Source organism: Alosa sapidissima, chromosome 16 (assembly GCF_018492685.1).
Source record: "Alosa sapidissima isolate fAloSap1 chromosome 16, fAloSap1.pri, whole genome shotgun sequence".
In the NCBI taxonomy this organism is placed as follows: Eukaryota; Metazoa; Chordata; class Actinopteri; order Clupeiformes; family Clupeidae; genus Alosa; species Alosa sapidissima.
The window spans coordinates 22,393,593-22,421,092 of NC_055972.1; the positions used below are offsets into that span (position 1 = coordinate 22,393,593).

Genomic DNA, 27,500 nt, shown 5'->3' on the forward strand with positions numbered 1-27,500 from the left:
CTGCTCTACCTCTAGACTCACAGTGCTGCCGATGAATTTCTAAATGAACAGTGAATTGGCCTGACTTTGCACTAGTATTTTATTGACTGTCTATGCACAATTTCAACCAAATTTTGCTGCTCTTATTTTTTCATTATTATATGTGCCCTCTTATTTACTTACTTTTTTGTTTACTTGAATGTTATGTTTGTCTGTGGACCTAAATTGGCAAAATATGTCTTGTCTTCACCGTGGGATAGTGAGAAACGTAATTTCGATCTCTTTGTATGTCTGGAACATGTGAAGAAATTGACAATAAAGCTGACTTTGACTTTGACTTTGACTTTGAACAGAATGTGAAGGCCCACGACTGTACACAAATGCAATGCCTTGAAACGGAAAGAGGCTTGGTTTTATTTGAAAAGCACTGTCTATATTTATTATTTCTGCACAGTTGAACATTTCAACTGGAGATCCTCTGGCAACAGATTAAAAGGGTCTATGAAGTAGGAGTTTCCCTTCAGTGTCATGTTGGCCCAGAGAAGCAGTGGTTCTGGAGTCTTGTTATTTTGGAGGGGGGAGGAAAGCCTTTTAGATCTCAGGGCCACGTTATCTGTCTGAGTACGTGTGTGCAGGAAAATCAATGGCCATCCTAGCGCCGGGTCATTCACTTCCTCAAGTGCCCAAACTCCACTTGACAGACAGCTGATTGATCGGGTTTGGCTGGCGCAGCCGATCAATGCGTCTGCTCCATCGACTGATGAAAAACTTAGCCGGCCAGTGATATAATGTAGCTGACTTCTCTCTGTCCATTGACTGCAATTGTAGTTGGGCACAGTCAATTAGGAGCCTAGGTGCGCACACTGGCAAGACCTATGGTTCACGAAGCACAAAGGATCCAGGGATCATGGGAAATGGATACAAGGAAGACTTCCTGTAACATGTGGACAAAGTTCCGCCCTTTCATAGATCAGAACTCTGACTAGATCTGGTGTGCGTGTGTGTGTGTGTGCGCGCGTCCCCGCGTCCCCCAGGCAGGGCTGTTTTTCCCCTTGTTGTCCCCAGTCCTTGAGAGAACAGCGGGAGCCTGTGATTGATGGATAGTGTTTTGCCAGAGCCAGCTTGTGTTATGACACCAGTCACACAGCCTAAACATGATCAGCCTGCCAAATTAAGTTGTCCTCAGTCCCTGGCCAACATGTGGGGATGTGTGTGTGTGTGTACGCGTATGTGCACGTATGTGTGGCTGTCCATTTGTGTCCTCGGCTGCTGTGACTTAGTTTGCCTTCATCTCCTCTGAGGGAAGACATAGCGTTTGATTAGTTGATGAGATCATCTTTCACCATACCCTTGTAATTTTTTCCAGAGGATGGAGGATATCTCTCGTCTAGCCGTTGATTAGACGTTTACTGTTCTTGTAAATACACTCTGTCTCTTTCTCTCACGCACACACACACACACACACACACACACACAGTTAAACAAGTCTTTTAACTTTTGGCTACAAAATCAAGAATGAGGACACACAACGCAAGGTCCTCCCGACATCATTACGATGCACTCAGACAACCCAACCAGCAACACATCCAACATCAGACCAATCACTCAAAGACACTTCAAATGCATCGTCTCTCGCGAGTTACTTAATGCCGCTGATTGCACATAGACTTTGAAAAATGCCTTTGGTTAAGAATCTAAATATTCTTTGCCTTATCCTGAAAGAAGAATGACCCTGATAAACTTGCCTTTGAGTGTTACACGCTGGTTTGATTCTAACAACCCTCTGTGAACTCCCTTTACCAACAAAGGGCTCTCGTTGCAGAAAAAGTTCCCTCTGAAAGAAGTAATTTTGAAAGGATGCCTTATGCCTCATTTTGTCTTTGATGCAGCTCTCTTTCTTGTGCAGTTACAGTACGCCCTAGGTCTGTGTTATTCCCCAGCTCTGCTCCTGATTTCAACATCTCTCTCTCTCATACATGTACAGTATCAGAATCTAAGCAATTATACAGGTATATACAAGGGATAGGGTACATGGACAAAGTGTAAAGAACATGTTTTTTTTTGTCTGAGTATCGAGTTCGAGTTCTGAGTGACTCAACACAGGCAACAAACTTACAGACATAACAGACATACAATACATCAGGGCACATATACAAAGTGGACTGTGTAGAAACTCCTAGTATGGTACAACATGAGGGGACTGTGTTGAATTAGTGTGTGTGTGTGTGTCACATGTACATGCATACAGAAATCACTCAGTGTCTCTCCGCTGGTGACAGGCAAGGACATATTGGGCAGCAGTAATACAGCTGTCTGTGTCTTCTCCCTATAGGTATAGTATTCAGGTTTGGTAGGTCATAGAAATCAGGGATTTTTTTCTTTCATTTTTGGGAAGCATTTATTGCGAATTGATTCGAATTTTGGGCATTCTGTTAATTCTCTCTCTTTCTTAAATTTTTATTATGGGTTGGTTTTAATGTTACCTGGTTACCTTTTTTGACTGTCAATAAAGGAACCTTAAAAGTCAAACTCTCTCTCTCTCTCTCTCTCTCAAGGCCATATCCTGCAGTCTCCCTCAGCTAACGTGTTGCCCACGCTGCCCTTCCACGTGCTGCGCGCCCTCTTCAGCTCCACGCCGCTGACCACCGACGACGGGCTACTGCTGCGCCGCATGGCCCTGGAGATCGGCGCCATCCACCTCATCCTGGCCTGCCTGTCCGCCCTCAGCCACCACGCCCCGCGTGTGCCCAGCACCAATGGCAACCAGAACGAGGTGAGATACGCACGCATACACTCACTCACTCACTCATGCACTCACGCACACATTCACTCACACACACACACACACACGCACGCACGCACGTCCTGTCCCTCTCCCACCGTGCCTATTCCAAGCTCCAACAGCAGCCTGAGAGAGGACATACACACACACTCTTACCAGGCACTCATAAAGACTGAGTGGAGTTGTTGAGAGAGATAGGCATTTGGGCTTATTCTCAGAGCCACACTCTTTCCTCCTCTCTGTGTGAATGAGGGCACCTCTCCAGACTTACACACACACAGACACACACACCTCCAAAGCAAACTTAATTTCCTTCACCCAGACATCCACTCTGTCTAGACTTCACACAGGCTCTTTCCCCTTTGGTTCTAAGAGGTAGACACAGATGTCTGTGTATGTGTGTATTTTGCAGCATCTGAGCAGCAGAGGAAAAATCTTGGAAAACAATAAAATAGCCAAAAACCGAGCCCAGAGCTTTCCCAGGCTTAGATTAGTGCTGTGTTTCTGACCACATCCACTGCAGTAAAACCAGCAGGCAAAGCTGCCGCAGTGAGATGGAAGCTGCAAGCAGAATGGACGTTAATATACAAGTAACCTCAAGACACCGTCGTTTGGAGCACTCAGACCAGAAAATGCTTTGGTTTGGTTCTTTTCGAAAAGAAAGACGGGACACAGCACTGTGAAACATCTGCTTTAGGTGTTCATAAATGCATGGACAGTGAAGCACCAGTATTGATGGGACACCTTGGTACACTGTGTGTATGGAGCATGAGTGAGGTTGTTTTGGTGTGACTTCTCTGATGAGATGTCCGTGAGGGGGGGTGTGCTTCACCTCACTGTGTGTTCACTAATTCACGGATGGGATAAATGCAGAGACCAAATTCCTTGTATACGCAAGTATACTTTGATGAGAAACTTGATTTACATGAGTTTTGAGTGTCTCTGACTGACCTGGGGTGCATTTCCAAAAACCATAGTTGCTAACATGTTGTAATCGGTTGGCAATGGGAAATTGCATTGCAACTAACAAATTTAGTTAGCAACTAAGGAAACGCACCCCTGGCTGGTGGCTATGCCTTCACATACTGTACGCCTGCTTGACTAGTGCCCTGTGTGTTCCCCCTCTCTGACCTGGGGCTGGTCAGGAGGACTGAGGACCAACCTCCTTTTGACCTCACGCTGAGTAAAACTGAGGTGGCTTGAATGAGGACTGATTTGAAGACTTGCTGCCCTACTGCGTCTGAAAAAAGTGGAGTGATTTTACTCTGTCCAAAACTACTTTGCACAGACACTTACAGACAGGTGCACCTGAATAGCTGAGTGCATTAGTATTGTTATCTTAAATGGAAGTGATGAATATGTTGATTTGATTTCCCCATTTCACCAAAGCAGTTCCTGGCACTCACTCCAAGCCTTCTCTTGTGACAGACAGAAAGCCACAAAATTGGATTTTGGACACAATTTCCCTGTTCTTTTTATTTTTTTCACCCCCTTTTAAGTTGTTTTGTGGGGATTTATGGCGTTTCCAGGCGCAAGGACTGCTCCTTGGGCAGATGCCTTGAGCAGCGGCCAGCACCTTGTCACCGTGGTAATGGTCGTCCTTGGGGTGGGCGGACGGGCGGGTAGCCATTACTGTGGGCTCGCCAGTCGGCCAGTTGGAGATAAGAGCGCAGTGGCAGTAGCTTGCGGTCAAGGCCCACACTCGTGTGTGTGTGTGTGTGTGTGTGTGTGTGTGTGTGTGTGTGTGTGCGTGCGGGTGTGTGTGTGCGTGCGGGCTTGTGTGTGTGAAAGTGACCGGTGGTGATGCTGAGTGATCAGTCTTCGCCCACGCTATGCCGAGGGCAAAAGCCGTATCCGTGGTGCTGAGCGACCAACATACACACACGTGCGCACACATGCTCGCACGCACGGATACATACACATGCAGACAGACCTCTGTCTGAAATGACATTGGACCTCAGGGGAATGTCAAGCACAGTGTGTGTGTGTGTGTGTGTGTGTGTGTGTGTGTGTGTGTGCACTCATTTCAGTCACAGTCTGTATGTACAGGGTGTGAGCTGACCTCTACATTTAACCTGCTAGTGTGTGCTTTGCTCTTTTGTTTACTGTTCAGCATAGTGCAACTCTGGACGGACTTCTCCCTTTTTTGTTGCCTTTTCTTCGGCAGCATGTACACCTTGAGATGAAACGCCATCACAGATTCTCCTCTTCAAATGTTTGTCCATTGATAATTGTCGCTGTCACATTAGGTCTCTCAGCAGTAGTTTGCCCTCAAACTGATGGCATAAGCACAGACAGGAGTACCCCTTCCCTCCCAACTCGGAGAGAAAGAGAGAGAGCGAGAGGAGAAAAGATAAAGAAAGAGAGGGGGAGAGGTCATTGAAGGGGTAACATGTCCTGTATTGGCGAGTGATGCAAGGGTTGGACTCGCTCCACTGTAGCCCGGGCTGACAGCTGCTTCCATGGGGGAATGCGTTTGGCGGCCCCACACACATACACACACACATCCAACCACCTTGCGCCCTGAGCTCTGCCGGTAGGCACGGCTGTCAACGTTTCCACGGAGACTGGGCATTCTTGGACTGCGTGTGTCCACGCGGCGTGCTCGCCCGTCGATTTCAGGCTCACGCAGAATGTCAAGGCGGGTGAGTGTCAAAGTTGACGCATCAGTGGACGTGACCTGCTCTTACGTGAAGACGACAGCACCCTCGTGCCCACTCACATTCCTAATGCAACTCCTTTTTATAGGAGGGTCCTTGGATGCAATATGACGTGTGTGTGTGTGTGTGTGTGTGTGTGTGTGTGTACACTTCAAACAAGCTTCTGGTTTAATGTGTGGTCTCCTCACCACCACAAGCTCTGTGCTGGGTGCTTGGCACGTCAACGCGCTCCCTAATAGGTTTACAGCAGACTGTCATAATATTTGTTCTTCACACACTGTATTTACCGTTTATTTGATCAGAGAGGTGCTCACTCTGGATTTGCTTGTCCAACAAACACCTTTTTGATGCTCCCACTCACATCATCAACTAATCTCTCACTCCAGAGGGTATGCTCTTCTAGAGACACACACACACACACACACACACACACACACACACACACACACACACACACACACAATACTCAGTTTGATGGTGGAAGCACTTGGCAGCAGCTCTGTGTGTTTGTTATTTTAGGAGCAAGTAAAGTCACGCACTTTCCTTCTCTCCCCCCTTTTTGTCTTTGCTCTCTCTGTCTCTTTCTATCCATTTCTCTCACTCCTGACCCCTTGTCTACCCCTCCCTTCTTCCCTCCCCCCTCTCTCTCTCTCTCTCTCTCTCTCTCTCTCTCTCTCTATCTCTCTCTCTCTCTCTCTCTCTCTCTCTCTCTCTCTGTCTCTTCCTATCCATTTCTCTCCTGACCTCTTGTCTATCACTCTTCTTCTCTCTCTCTCCTCTACTCTCTCTCCTTTCCCCCGACTCCCTCCCTGTCCTCCCCCTCTCCCTCCCTCTCCCCCCCTCTGTGTCTGCGTTCAGCCGCAGGTGGTGTCGGGCCACGGCGGCGGCACCAGTGAGGAGCAGCAGCTGTACTGGGCCAAGGGCACGGGTTTCGGCACCGGCTCCACCGCCTCGGGCTGGGACGTGGAGCAGGCCCTCACCAAGCAGCGCCTGGAGGAGGAGCACGTCACCTGCCTACTGCAGGTGAGCGCCCTGCGTGTGCTTGTCTTTGTTAGTGTGTGTGTGTGTTTGTCTGTGAATATCGGTGTCAAGGATGGAGTGCGAGTGTATGGCTGACTGAATGTGTTTTTTGTAATGGCAGTAATAGTGGTGGTTGGTGTATGAGCCTGTTACTGATCCACTATAGATGGCCAGAGTAGGAAAGTTTTATGCTCTATTGTATTTCATCACATTTGTTGTGTTGTAGGTGCAGATGTATTTAAGACATGAGATGGATGGATGGATGGATGGATGGATAGATAGATAGATGGATGTATAGATAGATGTGTAGATGGATTTAGTCTATGTGTGCCTAAACAATCAATCTCTACACCCAAGTTGTGTGCTTGTGTATGTGCGGTATGCATGCCTCCTATAAATCTACGCTTGAGTGCATACGCTATCCAGGAGAGTGTTGTATGACAGTCACAGTAGCATGTGCCCTCTGTCTTTAGGTCAGTGTCACACTCATTCCTATTCTATGTGGCTGTCCTACTCACTGTGAGCAGGTGTGTGTATGTGCTCGCACAGGTGTGGAGGATGATATTACTTACAGGCCATAAGGGGGCCAGCTGCCAAGTTCAGCCACGGGGCTGCAAGTCCAGACTGTATTTCTTTGCTAATTAATTCAAGTGGTGTTGTGGCACACTCAGACTGCCATTGTTGTGAGTTGACTGTGCGACACTGTGGTTGGTGCTAAATCAAACCTTGCTAAGTGGTATTGGATTCAAACCCATTCCTTTTGTGTGTGTGTGTGTGTGTGTGTGTGTGTGTGTGTGTGTGTGTGACCCTCCGTAGGTTCTGGCCAGCTACATCAACCCAGCCGGCTGCCTGAACCACGGCGAGGCCCCCAGCAGTGAGAGCCGGGGCCACAACAGCACCGCTCTCCCCTCGGTGCTGCAGGAGCTGCTCAGCCAGTCCTGCCTCATCCCCGCCATGTCCTCCTACCTGCGCAACGACTCCGGTGAGTGTGTGCGTGTGTGTTACTGTTCTGATTGTGATTGTTACTACTTGAGTCATCTCGTTACAATTTGATTGCTGTGTCTGTCCTGCTACTGTCCTGCTCTCTCTAGTAGTTTTTGTTGCCTCTGAAATGGTCAGATGGTCTCCTGGTGTGTGTGTGTGTGTGTGTGTGTGTGTGTGTGTGTGTGTGTGTGTGTGTGTGTGTGTGTGTACGCTGACTGCTGGTGTTGGAAGCGTTGGTAACTCAGTGACCCTGAGCTGGAGATGATGGCCAGGATTACTGACTATGGGATGCTGAAGCTGTTTCTGTTCACCATATTGGACTTTGGCTCTGGGTGAAGGGCCTCTTCACAATGCCAAAGCTTTATTCACAGTAGCCACTTAGCGGTGGTAAATGGACCCGTTTTGCAAGATGGCTGCGCAGCGCTGGCCTGTAGTGGCGGTCAAGCCTGTGTTTGACACCACTGAGTCAGGCTGCATGTGTAGTGTCCAGTTGAGGCATTGTTTCTTGTTGTGCAGCTGCCAAGCATGTTATGAAGGCGTTGTGAAATATCGCAATGAGTGGGAATGATTTGTGAGAAGATGTCATACACCAGGTGGCGCTCTTAAGCCTGATCTAAAGGATTGCTCCTGTTTTCCACGACCGTATCTTTCCAATTAAGTTCAATAAACTTGGAAGCTGTTTCAATTAGTCGCCTCCGTTCTTTCAGCATCCTCTCACTCCGCTTTTGTCTCCATAGCAGGCTGAAAGGCTCACACCCCCACCGCCACCATCACACACACATTCGCTAATTAAATTAGCTGTAACTTATGTCTCCGTTCGTTGGTGCTGCTCGTAATTATTCTGGGTAGAAGTGGATTAAACAGTTATTATTTCTGTGACGGCAGACAGGCAGCCCGGGTTTGTGTGTGTGTGTGTGTGTGTGTGTGTCTGTGTTCCAGCACACAAAAGGAGCTCCTCTTTATTGTGCACAAACACTTCACTGCAGTCAGCTAGCGCTGCACTTGTTTCTCTCTGGTAGCATGAAGGCATATCAAGTGTGTGTGTGTTTGTGTTTTGCCGCGTTGCGAAACTGCTTTTGGTGGAGAGGCTGAACATTTGGTTTGAAGTTAAATGCGGAATATGAGCGTGCAGGTGTGTGCTCTTTGTTAGCTCTTCAGTGTGTATGTGCGTTAGCGTGTGTTGGCTCACTCTGTAGTTGAGATGGTACTCAGGTCTGCCTAGATCAAACACCATACACACCACCATCTCCTCTGCTCCATGCGAGGCCTTTACTCTGTTGTGTGCAGTGGCGTAGCAAGCCCAGGTAATTAGCTGGGTGTTACACGCAAAGGCCCCCACTGTTGTAATTAATGACTTAGAACTGTGCTTCAGTGCTGAGCGTAATTTAGTGGTCATTAAAGTTGCGGCACCTTTTATTTCGGCACGGAGATCAATTTGGGGGTGTGAAGTTTTGTACCTCGTTCCAAGTTTGTGCGTTTAAGGCTGTGCGTGTGTGTTTTAGTTGATAGTGGCTTGCTGCTTGTGTCTGCCTTTATGCCTCTTTGCTTTGCTAATTAAATAAGCACAGATACAGAGATGGCTATTGTAATTAGTCTGCGTTATCTGCTGGCCACCCATAACAGACCCTGCTGCGGTCTGTGGACATGTGGAGGCCAGGCCTCTGTTCATTTATTGCACTTTTTTTCTGTCTGACTTTCTCTGCTGCTTACTTGCCCACCCTCTCAGACGCCTCTCTCACACACATTATTTTTGCATTTTTTTTTTCTTCTTTGTTTCTCCTGCGCACTCTTTCCTCCTCTTCTCTGTTAGTTACTTTACTCCTCCCCTTCTCTCTTGTGGATGGCAAAGCTCTCCTATCCCACTCTCCCTTGCTCACGCGTCAGCGCCAGGCCAGTGTAGCCGAGCCCAAAGTCACAGATTGATGCCCCCGGGCTCCCGATCTGTTGTTCAGATGCTTCCTAATGCCCTGTCTGAAGAATGGGTACTGCCACGGCTAGCTGATTCTATGGCTGGGGTGTCTAACTCCCCAAATCCATTAAGAAAAAGCTAGCCAGTGTGTGTTTACATTATGTATGCATTTGTGGGAGTCTTGGCATATTTTGCTTGTTGGGGTGTGTGTTTGTGGTGGTATTCTGGAATGGGTTGTTGGGGCATGTGGATGGAAAGTTACCATGCCTCAGAGGGGCTTAACTCTTGAGAGAGAGAGAGAGAAACAGATGGGTAGAGGAAGGCAAAGTGCCAAGGGACACAGGCAGAGAGGGACATCCATTAAATTCCTCTGTGAAGTATAGCCTGTCCCTGGGTACCGACATGGACATGCTCCTGTATAGCCGCTCCATAACTATGACCTGAGCTTATTACTGTTAGTGTGGAGCAGCGTGTTATCTCCGCTCTCTCACAGAACTCTAAATGGCTGGGCCGTAATTGGATGGCTGTCATCTTGCCACGGTCTTTGGCGTTTTGATTGACAGCCTCTTGAGCGCTTATAGAGACTGTGTTGGTGCTGACCGCAACAAGGAGAAGAGAAGTGCTCACTTCCTCTTAGAGGAGATGCATGTTTTATGTATGTGTGTGTGGGGGGGTGTGTGCACAAGTGTAATGCAGCTTTGTATAAGGAATGGCGTCTCATCGTGGCTATGAGATGTGACTGTGGTTCTCAGGTGATGATTCTTTGGCTTGCGTCTCATGTTTTGGCACCACTGACCCCAACCATTAGCCCACTCGTTGCCCAGTCGGATCTCCGTCCGCTGTCGTCCTTTCTTCTTCTTCTGTTTTTTTGTCCTCCTCCCTCTCTCTTATTTGCTGGTTGATTCGCGGCGTTGGCGGCGGAGGAGTAGCGTCCCATTCCTCCCCCTAATCTGGGAGCGGGCTGTTGGCCCGCGCCTTGTCGGGCATTAGTCATCAGCGTCTGGCCAATCCTTTTGGGATGCATTACAGCACCGCTGAGCACTCCATCACGGGAACTTAAGCCATTAGTGAGAGGTAATGCCTTTTAATGTCACCGCCAAACTAATTTATTTTAATTGAAATTTTCATTTCTTTCTCTCTCTCTCTCTCTCTCTCTCTCTCTCTCTCTCTCTCTCTCTCTCTCTCTCTCCGCCTGCAGCCTCCACATTCGTCCACCCACACACACACACACACACACAGTTCCTCCAGCATCGGTTCTTGCCACAACCATTTTGTGTGTGTGTGTGTGTGCGTGTGCGTGCGCTAGTTTGTGTGTGTGAGAGAAGACGAGCGAGAGAGAGTGCTCCAAATGGAACAGCTTGTCAAACAGGGCATGTAATTAGTGGCAGTGCTTTGTCTGGGGAGAACCTAAACAGGTGGAGAGGAGCGGAGAAGAACGCGAGGTGAGGAGATGAGTAGAGGAACGAGGGATGAGAAGAGGAGGAGGCGGTGGTGGTGCTCCTGCTTTCATGTCTGAGAGCCACTAATGCGCCTCGCCAATTAGCAGAGTTTCATCTTCTCATCACGCCAAGGCTCACCTCTTCCTCCTCCTCTTTTTTTCCTCCCCTTTCTCTCTTCACGGTCCCTCTCTTACTCCCATCTGTTTTCTTTCTCTATTCTTTCCCTCTCCATTTTGTCTCCTCTCTGTCTTCTGCCTTTTTGTCACATGCTGTCTCCTGCTGTTTCTCCTCTCCCCCTGCTTTCTCCCCCTTCCAAATTCCCTCTCTCTATTTTAGCTTTTTCTTTTATTCTTTCTTTTTATTCTTTTATTCTTTTGTTTATCCCCCTCTCCATTTCTTCCATTTTCCCTTTGTCACTGCTCTGCCTTTTCTTACCGTTAGCCTTCCCATCGCCACCTCACTCTACAGTATACTCCCCTTTCCCACATACTGTATCTGTCCTATTTTCTTTTTCTCCAAGTGCTGTCACCATCATCCCTTTCTCTCTGCCCTCCTCCATTTACCCTCTCTCTGCCTCCCTCTGTTTTACCCACCACATCCCTCTCCCCTCCTCCTCTTCCTCCTCCTCCTCCTCCCCTCCCTCGCTCCCTGTGGTAAACGTGTGTAATTTTGGAGTATGTCCTCATGTTGACGGGGTCCGTGGCGAGCCAGCGAGTATCCTCGCGTCTCCATCAGTCATATTTACAGGCGGCGCACGTGAGAACGCTGGGTGATGTGCACATAAAGAGGGAGGGGGTGAAAGGAGGGAGGGAGGGAGAGAGAGAGAGAGGGAGGAAGGAAGAGAGATGAAACAGGAGAAGGAGAGAGAGAGGGAGGAAGAGAGATGAAACAGGAGAGGAGAAGGAGAGAGTGAACGGAGACGGACAGGTTATGATGATTCATGGGACTTTGTGGAGCTTTATGTTCCTGTGGAGAATGGAAGTATTGTGTGCAGCAGGCAGGCAGTGGAAGCACTCCAGAGAACACTCCTCCAAGTGGGGAGAGAAGAATAAATACATGTGGGAGCTTTCCTTTGGGTTCCCTTTAACTATCTGAAGCAGCCCCCATATAAGGAGGAGGGGGTCCAGGTTCCCCTACACACACACACACACACACACAAACAAATGCATGCATCACAACTCCTAGTGCCCCATTTCACATTTCTTGTGTAATAAATGACTGAAATGCTTCTCTCTATACATCTGAATACGGTACCCCAGAAATAATGCTTGGAGTACGGACTGTATTGTTTATGGATCATATTGGGGTAGTTTGGTTATATACATATTACCTGATGTGCTGTGCTGGAGCTGTTGGTAGTGTAGGAAGAGGTAGAGGAAGGCTTGCAGACACGACCCAGTGGCCACTGGAGAGGTCCGGGGCTAATCATTGCGTTTGCTTTGGTATTGTGTGCCACGTCGTTGGCACCTGTCCCTCACGACTGGATGCTTTTGTCTTTTGTCATTCTCTCACAAGCACACACACACATACACACCACTGAAAGGTATTGCTCATTATTGCTCAGCCTACTCTTACAAATTCATTACCCCACCTTGTTTCACCTTTCAAGGGCAAGTAGGGGGTAGGAGTGGCGGATGGCTAATAGAAGAGGGGTAAATAGATGAAGTGAGGGAGGTCCCCGCCGTCCCCATCAGCCCTCATTCGGATGCATGGTTCGATGTGGGGAATCTTGGCCTGCTCAGTATTACATGTGACGGCCACTGCGTCCCTCTGACCTTAGCCTTTCAGACGCCAGCCAGACACACGTACTGCATCTCAACAGCCTAGACCCCCCCCCAGCCCACCCCACTACACCCCCACCACACCCCTCTGCCAGTTCATCACACACAGTCCAGACCAGGCAGGGAAACGGAATGTACTAGAAGCATTGAAAATGAGCCAGTACGTTCCTCTCTCTCTCTCTCTCTCTCTCTCTCTCTCTCTCTCTCTCTCTCTCTCTCTCTCTCTCTCTCTCTCTCCCCCTCTCTCTCTCTCTCCCCCCCTCTCTCTCTCTCTCTCCCTCTCTCTCTCTCTCTCTCCTCTCTCTCTCTCTCCCTACCTCTCTCACTCACTCTCTCTCTCTCTCTCCCCCTCTCTCTCTCTCTCTCTCTCTCTCTCCCTCTCTCTCTCTCTCTCTCTCTCTCCCTACCTCTCTCACTCACTCTCTCTCTCTCTCTCTCTCTCTCTCACTTTCTGCTTCTCTTCTCTCACCCAGCCCCCTTTTTCATTGCTCCCTCTACCTCTTCTCTTTCTCTGTCTTACTCCTTTTCTCTTTCTCCCTCTTCTCCGATTGCACGCACACACACACGTCCTCCCCCTCCCTCCTCCCATCTGCCGTTTTCACCTGTCTCATTACCACTGCTCTACCTCAACATATTGCTCCCATGATGCTCACTTACATGGAGCTACGTGCATGTAGCTCACACACAAGGCCATTTCTCTCTCTCTCTTACACACACACACACACACACACACACACACACACGCGCGCGCTTCATATTTGATAAAGAACCAACAGAGTCATCTCTTATCGATACATTTTCAATTTTATTGTTCAAATTCCCCTATTGCACAGTATTACATCTAGTGTTTGTATTTATATATATTTAGAAAAAGCCTTTCTTTGAATACAGAAAGTGTTCTGCTGACACTACCCTGAAGAACAACTGTATGAATACTTTATGAGATTATTTGATTTCTCCCACCCACTTCCCCTTCCCCCCTCAACAATCAAATAGAAGGTGGTAAGAGATGCAAAAAGACAGAAGATGTGTTAGTTTGCTCCTGTTTACATAAATTACAGCAACACAGAGTGTTTTTTGTTGTTGTTGGTTGTTGTTTTTTGAAAGGTCCCTCTTCAAAATGTGTTGTCCTAGTTCTCTGTTTTATCCTCATGACGATTTAATCACTACGGCTCAGGTTCTTCCTTGTTGTCATATAAAAATATTTCTCTCTTTTTTTTTTTCTCTGCGCAATTAAAATTTTTATTGCAGATGTCCATCCCTATGCTCCTCAGCATCGCCCCTTGTAGGTGAGGAGAAAAAATAGAAATGATCCGTCATTTGAAACATCCCTGGATGATCAGCACATGAAGAATGTTGTCAATTCATTCCCGAGATCCTCCAAGGCATGGAAAGTGAAGCCATTTGTGTGTGTGTGTGTGTGTGTGGGAGAGTGCGTGCCGGATGGAAGCAGAGAACGTCACCGCTGCTCCGAAGCCACGTTGCCGGGGAAACGCGAGCTCTGACAGCCAATGAGCTGTGAGAAAGCCAGCCCCCCTGAAAATATTGATTCCACACGTTCCAGAGCAGGTCTCTTGAAAATGGCCTCCTGTTGGTGGCCACAAGCCTCCCTCTAGTGTCACACTGAGCAGCTTGAGAAGCCACAAGAGGTCCCTCAGCAACTGTGCCATCCATCCGTCGCATTCTCTGCACACGACTCCATTTCAGGCACAGTGCAGTCTTTACCCATATCCCCATCAGACCGTTTTGTCCATCCACAACTTTTTGGGATATATTTTTACGGGATACGCTGGCGTGCAGACGCCCGATCATGGTTACGCCCTGATGCTTGCCCTCCAAAAACCAGTCCGTCAGTTTGGTCCGCAAGCGTCCCAGTGTTATCTCCCCACAGTACCCGCAGATGTCCAGTCCTCCTCACCACCCACGTCCAGTCCCTCAGACATCGTTGCCTGTACACCTCCTCAGCCTCTTGGAGGGGTAGTCAAGTTCATGAAGTTTCTCAGAAGCCTCCATGGGCTCACAGGACTGCGCACACACACACACATACACACACACACACCCACACTTCTCCTCCTTCCTCCTGCTGTTCCTTTTCTTCCTGCTCCACCTCAGAGGGTGGTGTAGATATAGACGAAGACGACGACAAAGAGGTTGAGGAAGGTGCCAATGATGCCAAGCATGGCCAGGATGGACTCCTCGCGCTCCTCCTTGTCCTCCAACGCCCGCACCTCCTCAATGGTGAAGACAGTGGTGCCCATGCTGCTGGCCCACGCGAGTCACCAACCTGCAGCCACTTATCTGCCCCGAGGGAAGTTTGGCATAGAACAGAGCCAGGGAAAGAAGAGAGAGAAAGAGAAGAGTACTTTAGTCACAATGGTGAAGGTACAGTAACAGACAGACAGGCTGATGATACTGAGGTAAATCCTTACTGTGGTTGTGTTTTGTGTGTGTGTGTGTGAGTGGTGCCGTTTTAAATCCTCTCCCTCCCACAACCCCTGCTTGCCAAACGGCTCCCCAGGGGGGGGAGACAGGCGAAATCGCACACCTCCTCACTCACAGCCCTCACCTAGGGCCACATCTCAGATGATGGAGAGGAATTGGGGGGGGGGGGGGGGGGGGGGAAGAGAAATGAGAGGAGCAGTCAGAACAGGCATCCAAAAGCCCAGACGAGGATGTCTGTATGGGGCAAACAAAAGAAAGAGATGCAGAAAGGGAGATAATCAGAGTATGGAATCTCTTTTTTCTGCTCTCCCCCCCGTAGCTGCTCCACCGCTCCAGTCACGCAGCCTGCACACGCAGGAGAAAAAGGGTGGTAGTGGAGAGTGGAAGACATATGGACATGAGAGGAAAGGGTAGAGAAAAGGAGAGAGATGCACGTTGGCCCAGGTTGGCATGTCGGTGATGAAGCTATTTGACGGAGAGTGATCTTTAGCGGCCAGCCTCGCTCTCCTGAGAGGGCAGTTGCAGAGAGAGCTGAAATGATTTATTGCGTGTTTTGAAAGCAAGGAGAAATAGACAAGAGAAAATATCCCTTTTTGCCACATGCGCAAGCGACTTTCCCAGGATGGACAGCAATTGCTCATCGTTTGTGTACAGGGGTACCATTCCTTGGAGTATTGTAAGTCTCCTCACAGGGAGCAAGGAAAGCCTGAGGATGGAGTCAGTCCCCCGCAGGCACGCCATCACTCATGCACCCTCACACACAAACACACCCACCCACACACACACACACACACCCATGCATTCTGACAAGCATACAACAACAACAACAATAGTGACTAGTTAACAACCAACTGACACACACACACTAGAGCACAGCCTAGCAGACGAGTAGCAAATGGGGAGCCCTCTCGCCCTTCTCTAGATACAGGGATAAGCAGAGAGCTAGGAAGAGGGGAAAAAGTGTCTTACCCTACTGCATGAGAAGTGCAGGGTGACATCCAGCATGCTTTTGGATGCTCAGCGGAGAGGCATGACGGGGGCCACCGAGGCATGGGGAGGGGTCCTGCCCACGGACGCCAGAGCGAAGGGGGGGATCAGAGCTGCAGATCTAGAGCCTCATCTCATCCGGTGTTGCGCTGTGTATGTGTCTGTGTATAGACAACAATCTCTAATGGTGGCCCCCCTTTCTCTCTCTCTCCCCCTCTCTGTCTCTCTCTCTCTTTCCTTCTCTCCCTTAGTCTCTCTATCTCTCTGTAGCAATCTCGGATCCAGTCGGTTTCCCTTCTAAGTTTTCTTGTTATGTTTTTTTTTTTTCCTGTTTTGGTTCGCTTTTTATATGCTCTTCTGCTTTTGTGGTCTGTTTTGATTTTAATCCACCAGCTCGGCTGAATGGCTAAAGCAGTCCAAATGAGGGGCTCGGAGAAATCCTCTCCCCCAAACAATCCCCCTCCCTCCCCTCCACTCGCCCCATCCTCTCACACTCTCTCTCTCTCTATATCTGTCTCTACCTCTCTCGCTCCCCCCCCCTTCTTTAAACGCCTCCTCAGCCCTCCCCCCCTCCCTTACACTCTTCCTCTATCTCCTGTTCTGCTCCTCTCGTCTCCTTGACCCTCTGAGACGCTCAGAAGGGGTAGAGCTCCTCACACCTCCGGTGACAAATGAAACACAGACCCCCCTGCCCCCCCCCCTGAATTTCTCCTCCTTTTCCTCCTCCTCGCCTTGCCTCCGTCCGGGTTTGTTTTGAGAAAAAGCAGTGCGATCACAGCCGCTTGCAGGAACGGCGGTTACTCTCAGATGGCGGTTGTTGTCGGGGCATGCCAAGCCTGTCGGTGCTCGCTCGCTCTCACCGGAGCATGCAGCCGGGGGATGTTCCAGAAGGCTCCGTTGCCGGAGCGGAGAGCTCAGCGACGGCGGCGGGTGTCCCTGCACAGACCTGTGGCTGGAGAGCTCCGAGGCACGCTGCTCCTCCTGAGCGCGCTGCGCTGCGTTGCCAGCCGATGCTGAAGCTAATTGCCCTTTTTCCTGCTCCTCCTCCCGCTGTTACTGATGCTGATGCTGGTGGTGGTGGTGGTGGTGCTAAGCGACAGCTCCCCTCTCCCAGGCGGAGAGCAGCGTTGAACATCGCACAACCAAACGCAGGCTGAAGGAAACGCCAGGCGCTACAAGGACGGCACACGATGGGAAACAACTAGGAGAGAGAGAGGGAAGGAGAGGGAGGGAGGGAGTGAGAGAGAGAGAGGGAGGGGGGGGAGAGAGAGGCAGAGCGAACGAATGAGAGTGAGCGCGGCAGAGCTCACACCAGTTCTGTCTCCCGCCGACACCTCTGGTGGTGATCAAAACAGCGCCGGAGCACCCAAAAATAAGCAAGGAGAGAAAACAAAGGAAAATTGTCTGCCTTTTTTTTTTTTTTTCTTTGTAAAACAGGAGAAAAAGAGTGTGTGGTGCAGACGATTGTATTTGAGGAGAATGCCTGCAGAGCTTGCCTGATCGCTCCTTTTGCCAAGTCTAGCTGTCTCGCAGCATTGGGGAGAGTGAGGAGGTTGAGAGGAGGAGGCGGAGGAGGGACAGAAGGAGGGAGAGAGGAGGTGCTTCGCAGATGAGTTGCCGCTGGGGAGGGGGGCAGCAGAAATATCTGGGCTTCAGTCGTGGTGGGGCTTCTGTGTGTGTGTGTATGAGCGTGTGAGTGTGTGCGTGCAACTGATAAATGGTCTCTGCAAATCAGTTAAACGAGGACTGTATAAGAATGTTCCTCTGTTGTCTTCCCCGTTACTGTTGCTTTTAAAAGGCTTTTTGTTTTCCTTCCTTTCTTCAGCACAATGCATCCAAGGAGACCCCTGTGCAGCAGTGTGTGTGTGTGCGTGCGTGCGTGTGTGTGACGCACACGCACTGCTTTTACCACGTGTAATAGCATGCCCCAATAAACAAACCTGCCCAAGGTTAAACCGCAGTGAAATTTGACCCCAGATCTCACACACTATCATTTTTAAACAAAAAAGTAAGTGTATATGTGTGGGGAGGAAGTCCATCAATGGCCTGACATTTTTTATTTATTCAATCTCAAACACATAAAATATGTCAGTGTGTGGGAGCCCCCCTTGCACCCCTAATGGATCCTCCTACTTGGCTTGTTTTACTCCGAAAAACAGCCCTTCCCAACTGCTGATCTATCTCTCATTTCACCCCCCCCCCCTGATGTGTTCTGTCTCTTAACATCCCAGATCCCCCCCCCCCCCCCCCCCACACACACACACACACACACTCTCTCTCTCTCTCTCTCTCTCTCTCTCCTCTCTCTCTCTCTCTCTCTCTCTCTCTCTCTCTCTCTCTCCCTCTCCCCCTCTCTCTCCCCCTCAGGCCATCATCTGAAAATCATATATCACAGCAGAGCTGCGCATAAATAAGTTGGTTTACTTCTATTAACACTTGCACCAGCCATGGCGTGCGATCAATTATTTATTGTTTCAATTCTCCGTAACTCTGACCCCGTGGCAGCACCGGGGTCTCTGGAGGACTGTGGAAGGGTCAATAAAGGATCACGTGGCCTGTGATGTCAAACCATGGGTCTGACCCTCAGACTGTGGGTGAAAACCTATGGGAGGGTGGGTGTGTTTGTTGGGGGGGGGTCTATATAGCTGAGAGATCTAGAAAGCGTGTGTTGGTTGTCTCTGGTGTGAAGTGACCCTCTTGATGCAGAAGGCCCATGTATTCAAGCTAACAGTGTCATATCATACAATTGCATTGTGGAGGTATGAAATACTAATGTACTATTTTCCATCGACACCCACATGGACTGAAATATCAGAATCGAATAGAATCGATAAGAAACAGCCAGAACTGGGAGCGATAAGAATGAACCAGGAGTGGTCGAAAAAAATTATATTGTTTTGGTTCTGCCTATCAATTCCTTAAACACAATAGCCCCTTTATTGATGCAAACAAAGACAAGTAAAGAAGTTTGTCTCTAATTTTGAGAAATGTGGAATCTGGAATCAATAGGCAGAATTGGAAAATTGGAAAAGGAATCAATGCAGTTTGAATACCTAACCCTAGTCATTACCAGATTCATCAGATGCATAGTAAAAGCCGTTATTATGTATTTTATATTAGAATATTTATATTGGTGGCATCCACAGGTCAAGTAGGAGTCAGTGGGCAAGGACTTGAGTCACACATCTGCAGGTGCCCCTCAGTGCTCATAGGGTTTATTGCTGAAGTGCCAGCTTCAGGCAGCTACCGGCTGTGCCCAGCATGATGCCACAGTTGGAGTGTGTTCTCACAGGTCTCAGACCCAAGCTGAGACGAATGCCTCTGATTTTTGTTACTCTTGAGTACCGCACAAAATGCGGAAGGGCATATTTATATGTAAGGGATTCACAAATTTCTTGCCACACTTGTGGTTCTAGTGTTAGCACGGCTCCGTGTGCTTTTCCTTTGGTGACGACTCTCCATGAACCACTTGCAGCTGTAGTTGAAGAGTTATCACAGAGTTATTTGTTGACGTTCCTGTCTCAAACCATCCATAGAGAAGCCTGCTGGAGCTGTCCTCAATTCTAAGCATTTTTAAAATGGCAAACATAGAAATCTATTTACCCCCCCCCCCCCCCCCAAAAAAAAAAAAAAAATTGCCCCCTCCCTCTGCCGTCATGCTCACCTCCTCGCTGATAATTAGTATCCCCGCACTTCAATCATCCTAACGCGAGGAAATCACTGCGCGCCTCAATTAAGGGAAATTATCAGTCGGGCTAATTCTCTGGCGCTGGGCTCCACACGCCCCGCCAGCCAATTTAAAATGGATCAAATTGGAAAAGTCAAATTACAACGGTGGGTGGGGGGGTGGGATCATTAACGACCCTGTTGTTGAGCTGTGCCCACCCAGAGAGCACCGTTATTAAGGGCCTCGAGGCAGAAGCACACATTTGTTTATGTGGTTACCTGTGTGTCTAGGCATGTTTGTTTATTACACATATTGCCCATTCTGAAGGAGTGTAAAAGAGGCATATTTGAGTGGACTGAAATATTTCCATGACATGAAATGTTATTGGTTGCCATGGCTTTTATGTTATTGGTCTCCATTGCTTTTGTGTTTTTGGTTGCCTGTGCTTTTGTTCTTGTGTAGTTAATATTTCTTTTGTGGCTCTCTTCTCCACTTGCTCATTGTTATGAGCAAACTCCCTGGTTTTCCTCATAAGGAATCTAATGAGCAAATCAGTCAGATCTTACAATGATGGGCTGTCTCATGGTGGAAATTCCTGCTATTAGATTAACTTGTAGGTTTCTCACAGATGTTTCTTTGATATGCATGAGGATAAAGCCCTTGGCAGCATAATTATTTTAGAATATATCAAATTTATATATATTTTAAAAAAAAAACTGTGAGTGTGTGTGATTACTTTGAATAGTGAACTGAAGCACTCTTCTAAGGCGTTACATTTTTTGTCCATCTTGAATATAATGCATGTGCCATGTTAGAAAGCACAGCCTCACAGTGGCACTCTCTCCCAGTCTTGGAGACATGTCCACACATTCCTGTTCCAGCGCTTGTGGACCTCGATAACACACAGCGTCTGTTTCTGTCATATGGTGTCTCAAAGCCTGTGTCACTTGGTCTGTTTTTGACACACTGTAGTTCTGTGGCTTGCTCCTTCATCAGACCCTAACACAGAGCTGTGCATGTCCTCCCCCTTGTCTCTTCCTCCTCCCTGTGAGAGCCACTCGAGTCAGCCCCACCTCACCTGTCAGATCCTGCCGTCACTACGACAAACTGCGTGGACTGGCTGTGGATGCACCACACTGCAGCGGTCGACTTGATGTTGCTCGATTCAGAATGAGTCAACAGATGAATGGCACAGTTGAAGGGAGGGGGGGGGGGGGGGGGGGGGGGAGTCTTCCTCATTAAAATGGGCGAGGGCCACGCCATCCTCTGGCCTCTGCACTCCTAGGCCTGTGGCATTTTCTCGGGCAGCGTCTGGTCATAATGAGCTGCGTCCCCTCCTCGACCACATGCCCTGGCTTATTCCAGAGTTTTTTCACACACACACACACACACACACACACACACACACACACACACACACACACAAACACAAAATAACACTAAGATACATGCTAAGTTACCAAACTGGCAATGCTTATTTTAAACAGGTGCCCTTTTTAAAAACCCAAGCCATTCTCCCTTCAGAAAATCATGTTTCTCCCTGTGACTGCACACTAGAAAAATACCAAAATGTCAATCCAGCCCACCGTCCAGCTTTATTATGAGAATCTGAAGATCTGCTCCTGTTCCCTCCCTTACACAAACCCACACCCACACTCTGTCACACACTATCACACACTCTCCAATGGTCCTATTGCCGTGGCCAACCTGAGGACTAAATTGGACAGAGGGTTCGTGTAACAGTAGGTGGACAGCGGCTGCTTCACTCCTTAATGAAAGGAGGGCTGGCAGAGGTCTTTGACACAAGTATGTAATGAGGTCAGGAAGGGCAGCAGAGCGTGAGTTTCAGATCCCATTCCTGACTCACATCTAGATAGTGGTGGTTTGGTTTTCTCAAGATCAAGACTTTGTTGGATTGCTTAGGTTCACTGTTAGAAGTGCTCCATGTTCTTTATTTGTTGAGACCGTTAAGAGGGTTTATGAAAGTAGGCATCGTTTTTTAATCTAGACCTTGTGTCTTGGCTCCAGTGCACCTGTCTCTTGTTCGTTGTATTGCTTCCTCCCTAACAGGCAGCGGAGATTTGATCTTTATATAGTGCTAGTCGATCTGCCATTAGTGATGCACCATACATGATGGATATAAAGCAACTTACTCCATCTTACAATGCAGGGACATTTTTACAGAGATTTGATGTCTGTGCCCGTTTGTAGATTAATTAAATGGAACATAGTATGGGTGTACTTAGAATTAGTTTCTTCTAATGCGGTCTCTCAAACTTATGAATGAGTTGAGATTAGTCTTATTCCTTATTTTGTTTTCTAAACATAAACAAATCTATGCATTAGATCCTATCCACGAGTGCGTTTTAATGAACCAGGAGACTTGAATGGTGACAATTCGGCTCGAGTTTTTTAAGTTTGTACGTTTTTCCTCAACTTTGCGAATATAAATGTTTGTCCTTCATCTCACCAGTTTCGTGCGAGTCAGGCTCAATTACCTCCGCCCAAAAGAGTGTGGACGTTAACGGTCCTGTTACCGTCAGACTCCCAGCATTCATACAACCAACAGCTTCATAATGAGGGCAGCTAAGTATGGACAAAACAGTGCCCTAATGTCTTGGCTGCACGGAATGGGTCCTGTCCTAGTTGTCTAAGCATTGCTGTTCTGTCTTGACTGAAATAATTGACATGATCAGGACTGCATGCTCAAAGATTGAGGTACTCAAAGATTGAGTCCCAAAGTCACAGGACTAACAATTTACTCTTTGACCTTGAGTTAAATTGGGCATGTGCGGAAAAAACACCCACTCTTGAGGTTCATTAGCCAAACGTCATAAAACAAAAGTCCTTGATGGAGGCTGTTCACCTTCCCTTGTTTCTTGGACTGTGATTCAGGGCCATGGGACACTTGAGATGGCCAGCTTGGAGTTAGGCTCTCTCGCCCTTCAGCTTATAACCACACAGGACACAGGAGCATGAAGCCTGCCATGAAGCATTGGCATCATGAAGGGGGTGTGTAAGAGCTCTCGCACAGGGTGCCGTCCTCCCATCGACCCACTCAGCCCATAAACATTCTCACAGTGGGCTGTTCGACCGGATTTAGCACCCGACACCGTGTGCTGGGCGAGTGCCAGTTTGCCGTGTACCATTAATGAGTGATTTTTGCAATAACTTTATTACCTTTATCGATCCTCACGACTACCATTTGGAGGCTGGCAGGCAGGCGAGGCTGTGAACGCGGAATAGGTACATTTGCTGCGAGTTTGTCCTTATTTTTTTATTTTTTTCCGCCTGATGTTTATTTTGGATTTGGATGGATGACGGCATTAAATACAGTTTCAGAGTTGTAGTGTGAGTCACCTAAAGCAGAATGATAGGTGCATCTGCCATTTGAATCCAAGTAAACCTTTTATAGTTTTTATTTGTGTCATGCCATACATCATCAGTAATACTGTCTGTCATTACAAAGCAATATCAATTTATTATAGTGTATTCCATCCTGCCTTTCACTCACGGGCATTAAATGGTGTGTATGGAGGGTAGCGATAGCTGCAGAGATGGATCTTGATGGGTGCAGGTGTTTGGCAAGGGCGCCCAGCTGTCTGAAGCCGCACTGTGCCCCTCTCTCTCTCTCTCTCTCTCCTCTCTTCTCCTCTCTCTCTCTCTCCTCTCTCTCTCTCTCTCTCTCTCTCCTCTCTCCTCTCTCTCTCTCTCTCTCTCTCTCTCCTCTCTCTCTCCTCTCTCTCTCTCTCTCTCTCTCTCTCTCTGTGCCAGTCTTTCGTCTCTGTGCCACCCAGAGCTGCCAGAGGACAGAATGTCATGCTAACGTGACCTATATAAGGCCCAGCCTTTCACTCTCTCTCACGCGCACACACACACACACACACACTGTGTCCTCCTATTCCCACAGCTCTCTCGTTCCCTGATGCTAACATTCTCTTTTGTGCCGTCTTGATCCTGCCGCAGTCAATTGTAAAGCCCGTACCCTCGCCCTGCTTTGTGTGTGTCTTCAGCAGCAGCAGAAAGAGCAGTGTTTTGATTGGGCGTTTTACTCTGCCCTTGTCTGTGCTGCCCGCCTTGATCTAATTTATCAAACACCAAAAGGAAGATGCTATTATCCTTCCTCTCTTCCCTTCCCTTTCATGCTAATGATTAGTGAATGAAAATTCCCAGTATTTAAATAAAGTATATGCCCCTCCCTCTTTTCCAGTGTGCTTGTGATTGGGTGGCTTGCAAAGTCTTGAAAGCTGGCTTGGCATCCCATTTGACATGCTGTGTTCTCTACTGATTAGCTGATTGGCCAGACCTGTGTTATTGGGGTTGGGTTGTTCTTTTTTTTTTTTTTCCTTGAGGATTTTCTCCATTATCATCTCACAAGGGCACTTTACGTTTGCAGCCAGAGAGAGAGGACATTTGATTCTAAATATGGTGCCGTCTTTTATTAAAACCAGGATGTACTCTGTTGCCGTTACCATGGTAACCTGATTATACCACACCAGTCCAACATAAAGTGGTGATCATAGATATAGCTGACTTTGCTGTCAAACAGTATTGACAGAGCCATTGACAAATCTTTAGTTTTTGTGTGGTGTGTGTGTGTGTTAGAAATGCCTCCTTGTGTTCTATGGATGTAAGCCCGAGTGTGGCTGTCACTCCTAAACCAATCTGGACGTGCAGGAGCGGTTTAATGGTATGAAAAGGGAAGAGGATCCGCCTCTGCTCAATATGTTCTATTTAATGGCCCATTAGGTCGGGGCTATTCTTGGAGCGGAGCTTTTTAGGATATGGAGACAATAAGCCACTCCATTCGGTAGCTTCCCCCCGCCACTGCCGACTCTCCGGTGCTTCCGTCTGCTCTTTACAGGGACGGCTGAAGCAGGTTGCACATGTGTAATTAGCATAATCCTGGGCTAAGGCTTGATTTGTGTCTGTATGTGTGTATCTTTCCTGGCCTACTTATCTCCTCAGCGTGGTATATTTGCCTTTTTTCTTCTTTTGTGAGGTATGATAGCTTCTAGGCCCCCTGGTGATTGAAGCTGTGTGTGTGTGTAACCATCCAGTCTCTCTAATTCTCTGCCACCTAGAATGACTAGGTGTGTTTGCAGATGAGATGATCTATAGCTATTAGTTTCATTATTTTCAGCACTTTTTGATGCCTTTGAAAAAGCAGCTGTCTGCAGATATTGCCAGATTTCGGTGGATATGAGAAACAAACTGTGGCGCAGCCGAGATGCTGGAATGCTTTTTATGACTGCAGTTGACTACAGGCCTTTTATCGATCACTCCAGCTTTAAGTAGGTAGCAGAGCAGGGCTTCGGCTAGCATCTCAAAATTATTTCATGTCTTTTCCAGCGTGGCAAGAAATTGTCAGGTCTTTTTCGTTGAAGGCGAATACATTTGATACAAGCTAAACTGCTTCTTATATGTGACCTACAACACCATTTATGTGTCTTTGGTTGTGTACTGTAGTTCTGGTTAATGCAAATTGTAGTTGCAGTCTATGTGTGCCCCATGTGTCAGTTGTAGAGGGTAGAGAGTTCAGGTTTAAGAGTGAGCGATGAGTAGATGCCGGATACTAACAGAGAAATCTGTCTGGATCCGCACTGCACAGTGGGGTGGGTGGTTTTTGAAGATTTGGCTGAAACATTGGCTCAAGGGCTATTGTGTGAAAGTTGCAGATGTGAAGATGGAAGCGTTTTTTTTTTTTGAATGGATGGATAGAGGGCCATTGTGATTTTATGTGTTTCGATCATGCGTAGGTTTGCAAATTGATTGAGGAATTTGTCAGTTTAGTTTGCTGGATGGAGGATCGTTCTGTGGGATCCCTGCCCCTCTCGATGCCCAGGGGTTCCATCTCCAAGATCAATTCTTTTTTATCAAAACCGCGGTTCTCCTGGCGGCTCTCCTCACATCGCTGGACCCCCATGTCTCTCTTCGCTCTCTTGAGGCTGCCACCTGCTCTCTTCTATTTCATTTTCTTTTGGAATTCTGGAAGGCCACTCCGCCATCATCTTTGCTCAAGCAGGCCAATTTCTTTGGCTCTCCCGCTGGCATTCATTACACACACACACTCACTCTCTCACTCACACACACACACACACACACACTCACTTATTGCTGTTCTTCTGCCAGCTGTCTGTCTGTCTGTCTGTCGGGATGTGTATGTTTGTCACATAGTTGAGTGTGTGTGTGTAGGTGTACTCTCACTCGCCTGTGTGTGTCTCTCTAGAAGGAGAAGCACGTCCCTAGCTGACGCAAAAGGTGTGTCTGGACATTCGGGGGGCTCTATTTTGGGTGGCGATGTTTCAACGTTGGCCCGAGTGTCTGGACAGAAAGACATTAAGTAGACCAGGAGCGCATTCATTTCAAGGACCTAAAAACGTGTACGTGTGTGTGTTTGCGCGCATGTGTGTAAGTGACTCACCTCTCAGATAGAGCCTCAGAATTAATCACCGTCCGTGCCTGCCTACACACACACACACACACACACACACACACACACACACACACACACACACACACACACACACACACATCATTTCTGTGTATTGAAATTACCTTTGAGACACTGATACAGACAAAAGCAGTTATACGTGGTCTGCACTTCGGAACCCAAACTCCACACCCGTTTGTGACCTTGAGTGCCATCTAATGTCATCCGTTAAAGAAAGGGTCGCAGTTCCATCGTAGACCAGCCATGGCCTCCGGTGTCTCCTGGCCGGCTGCTCATGGCAGCGGCTGAGGTGGCGGCGGCAAGGTTACCTCAGGTCTTGTCCAGCTCTTGTCCTCAGCTCTCTCTGGCTAACATTGTTTATCACCCAGCGAGAAAGACCTGGATCAGAATGTCTGATTAGACCCCCCTCCCTTTGCTGTTGGCTTCTCTCTCTCCTTCTCTCCCCTTCTCTTTTGCTCTCTCTGTCTCCTCCCTCTCTCCCCTCATCCTTCTCTCCTCTGTCTGTCTCCCTGAGAAAAGTCTATTTCTGCGAGCACTAAATCAGTTTGTCTTAATGAAATGATGGCAAATGGGGAGGCCGGGCTCAACCGTGATCATGCAAGGAGAGTAGGGAAGAGAGGCTGACATTGAGGAGGAGTATCCCACACACACACACACACACACACACACACACACACACACACACACACACACACACACACACACACTAATCCATCCACAGAGATGGTCCAGCGAGCCATTTGCCTGTGGATGCTGTTGTCCCTTACATCAATCATATCAGTGACTGCTACTGACCAGCAGCGGGCAGGCAGTCGGGCAGCCTTGAGTAGGTCCTCGCACTGAGGTGCTGGGAGATGAAGCAGCCAATTGAAGCAGGATGGGAAGAGAGGGAGAGATGCATCTTCAAATCCCACAGACAGAGAAGGAAAAGGTTCTGTGATTCCAATATAAATGTAAAGCAGCCCAGCCACAGAGAATGCCATTCCAATACAGTTGTGTCTTGCAGGCGCACACACACACACACACACACACACACACACACACACACACACACACACACACACACACACACACTTCTCACAGATGAATTTGTTCATGCATGCTACTAAAAACACACACACACACACACACACACACACACACACACACACAGGCAACACACTAGTTTGGTGCTCACTGACTCATGGTATTACAATATGGATAGCAGCAGGGACTAGCAATGGGGGTTTTTTGTTACATTTATTGGATTTCTGTAACATAGTTTAACTTTTTACATGTATGTGTACATTTCATCACACAGCTACACATCGATGTCTGTCAGCCTTTTCAGTTATTTCTGTGGTGTGTGTCAGTGCTCAGGGCCACACACACACTGCTGGAGGTGGGACCTGGAACC

General features: G+C 48.1%; 1 protein-coding gene across 11 annotated transcripts in view; it reads left to right on the forward strand.

Annotated features, from left to right (window-relative positions):
- Positions 1–27,500, forward strand: part of birc6 (baculoviral IAP repeat containing 6) — a 129,972-nt gene that overhangs the window by 71,435 nt on the left and 31,037 nt on the right. For 10 of the 11 annotated variants that reach the window (XM_042066404.1, XM_042066414.1, XM_042066411.1 and 7 more), the window contains exons 63-65: positions 2,535–2,752; positions 6,280–6,444; positions 7,258–7,423. In XM_042066404.1, the coding sequence (XP_041922338.1) occupies positions 2,535–2,752; positions 6,280–6,444; positions 7,258–7,423 (549 nt within the window). The remainder of the gene's footprint in view (positions 1–2,534; positions 2,753–6,279; positions 6,445–7,257; positions 7,424–27,500) is intronic. The other variant, XM_042066408.1, reaches the window with a different exon arrangement.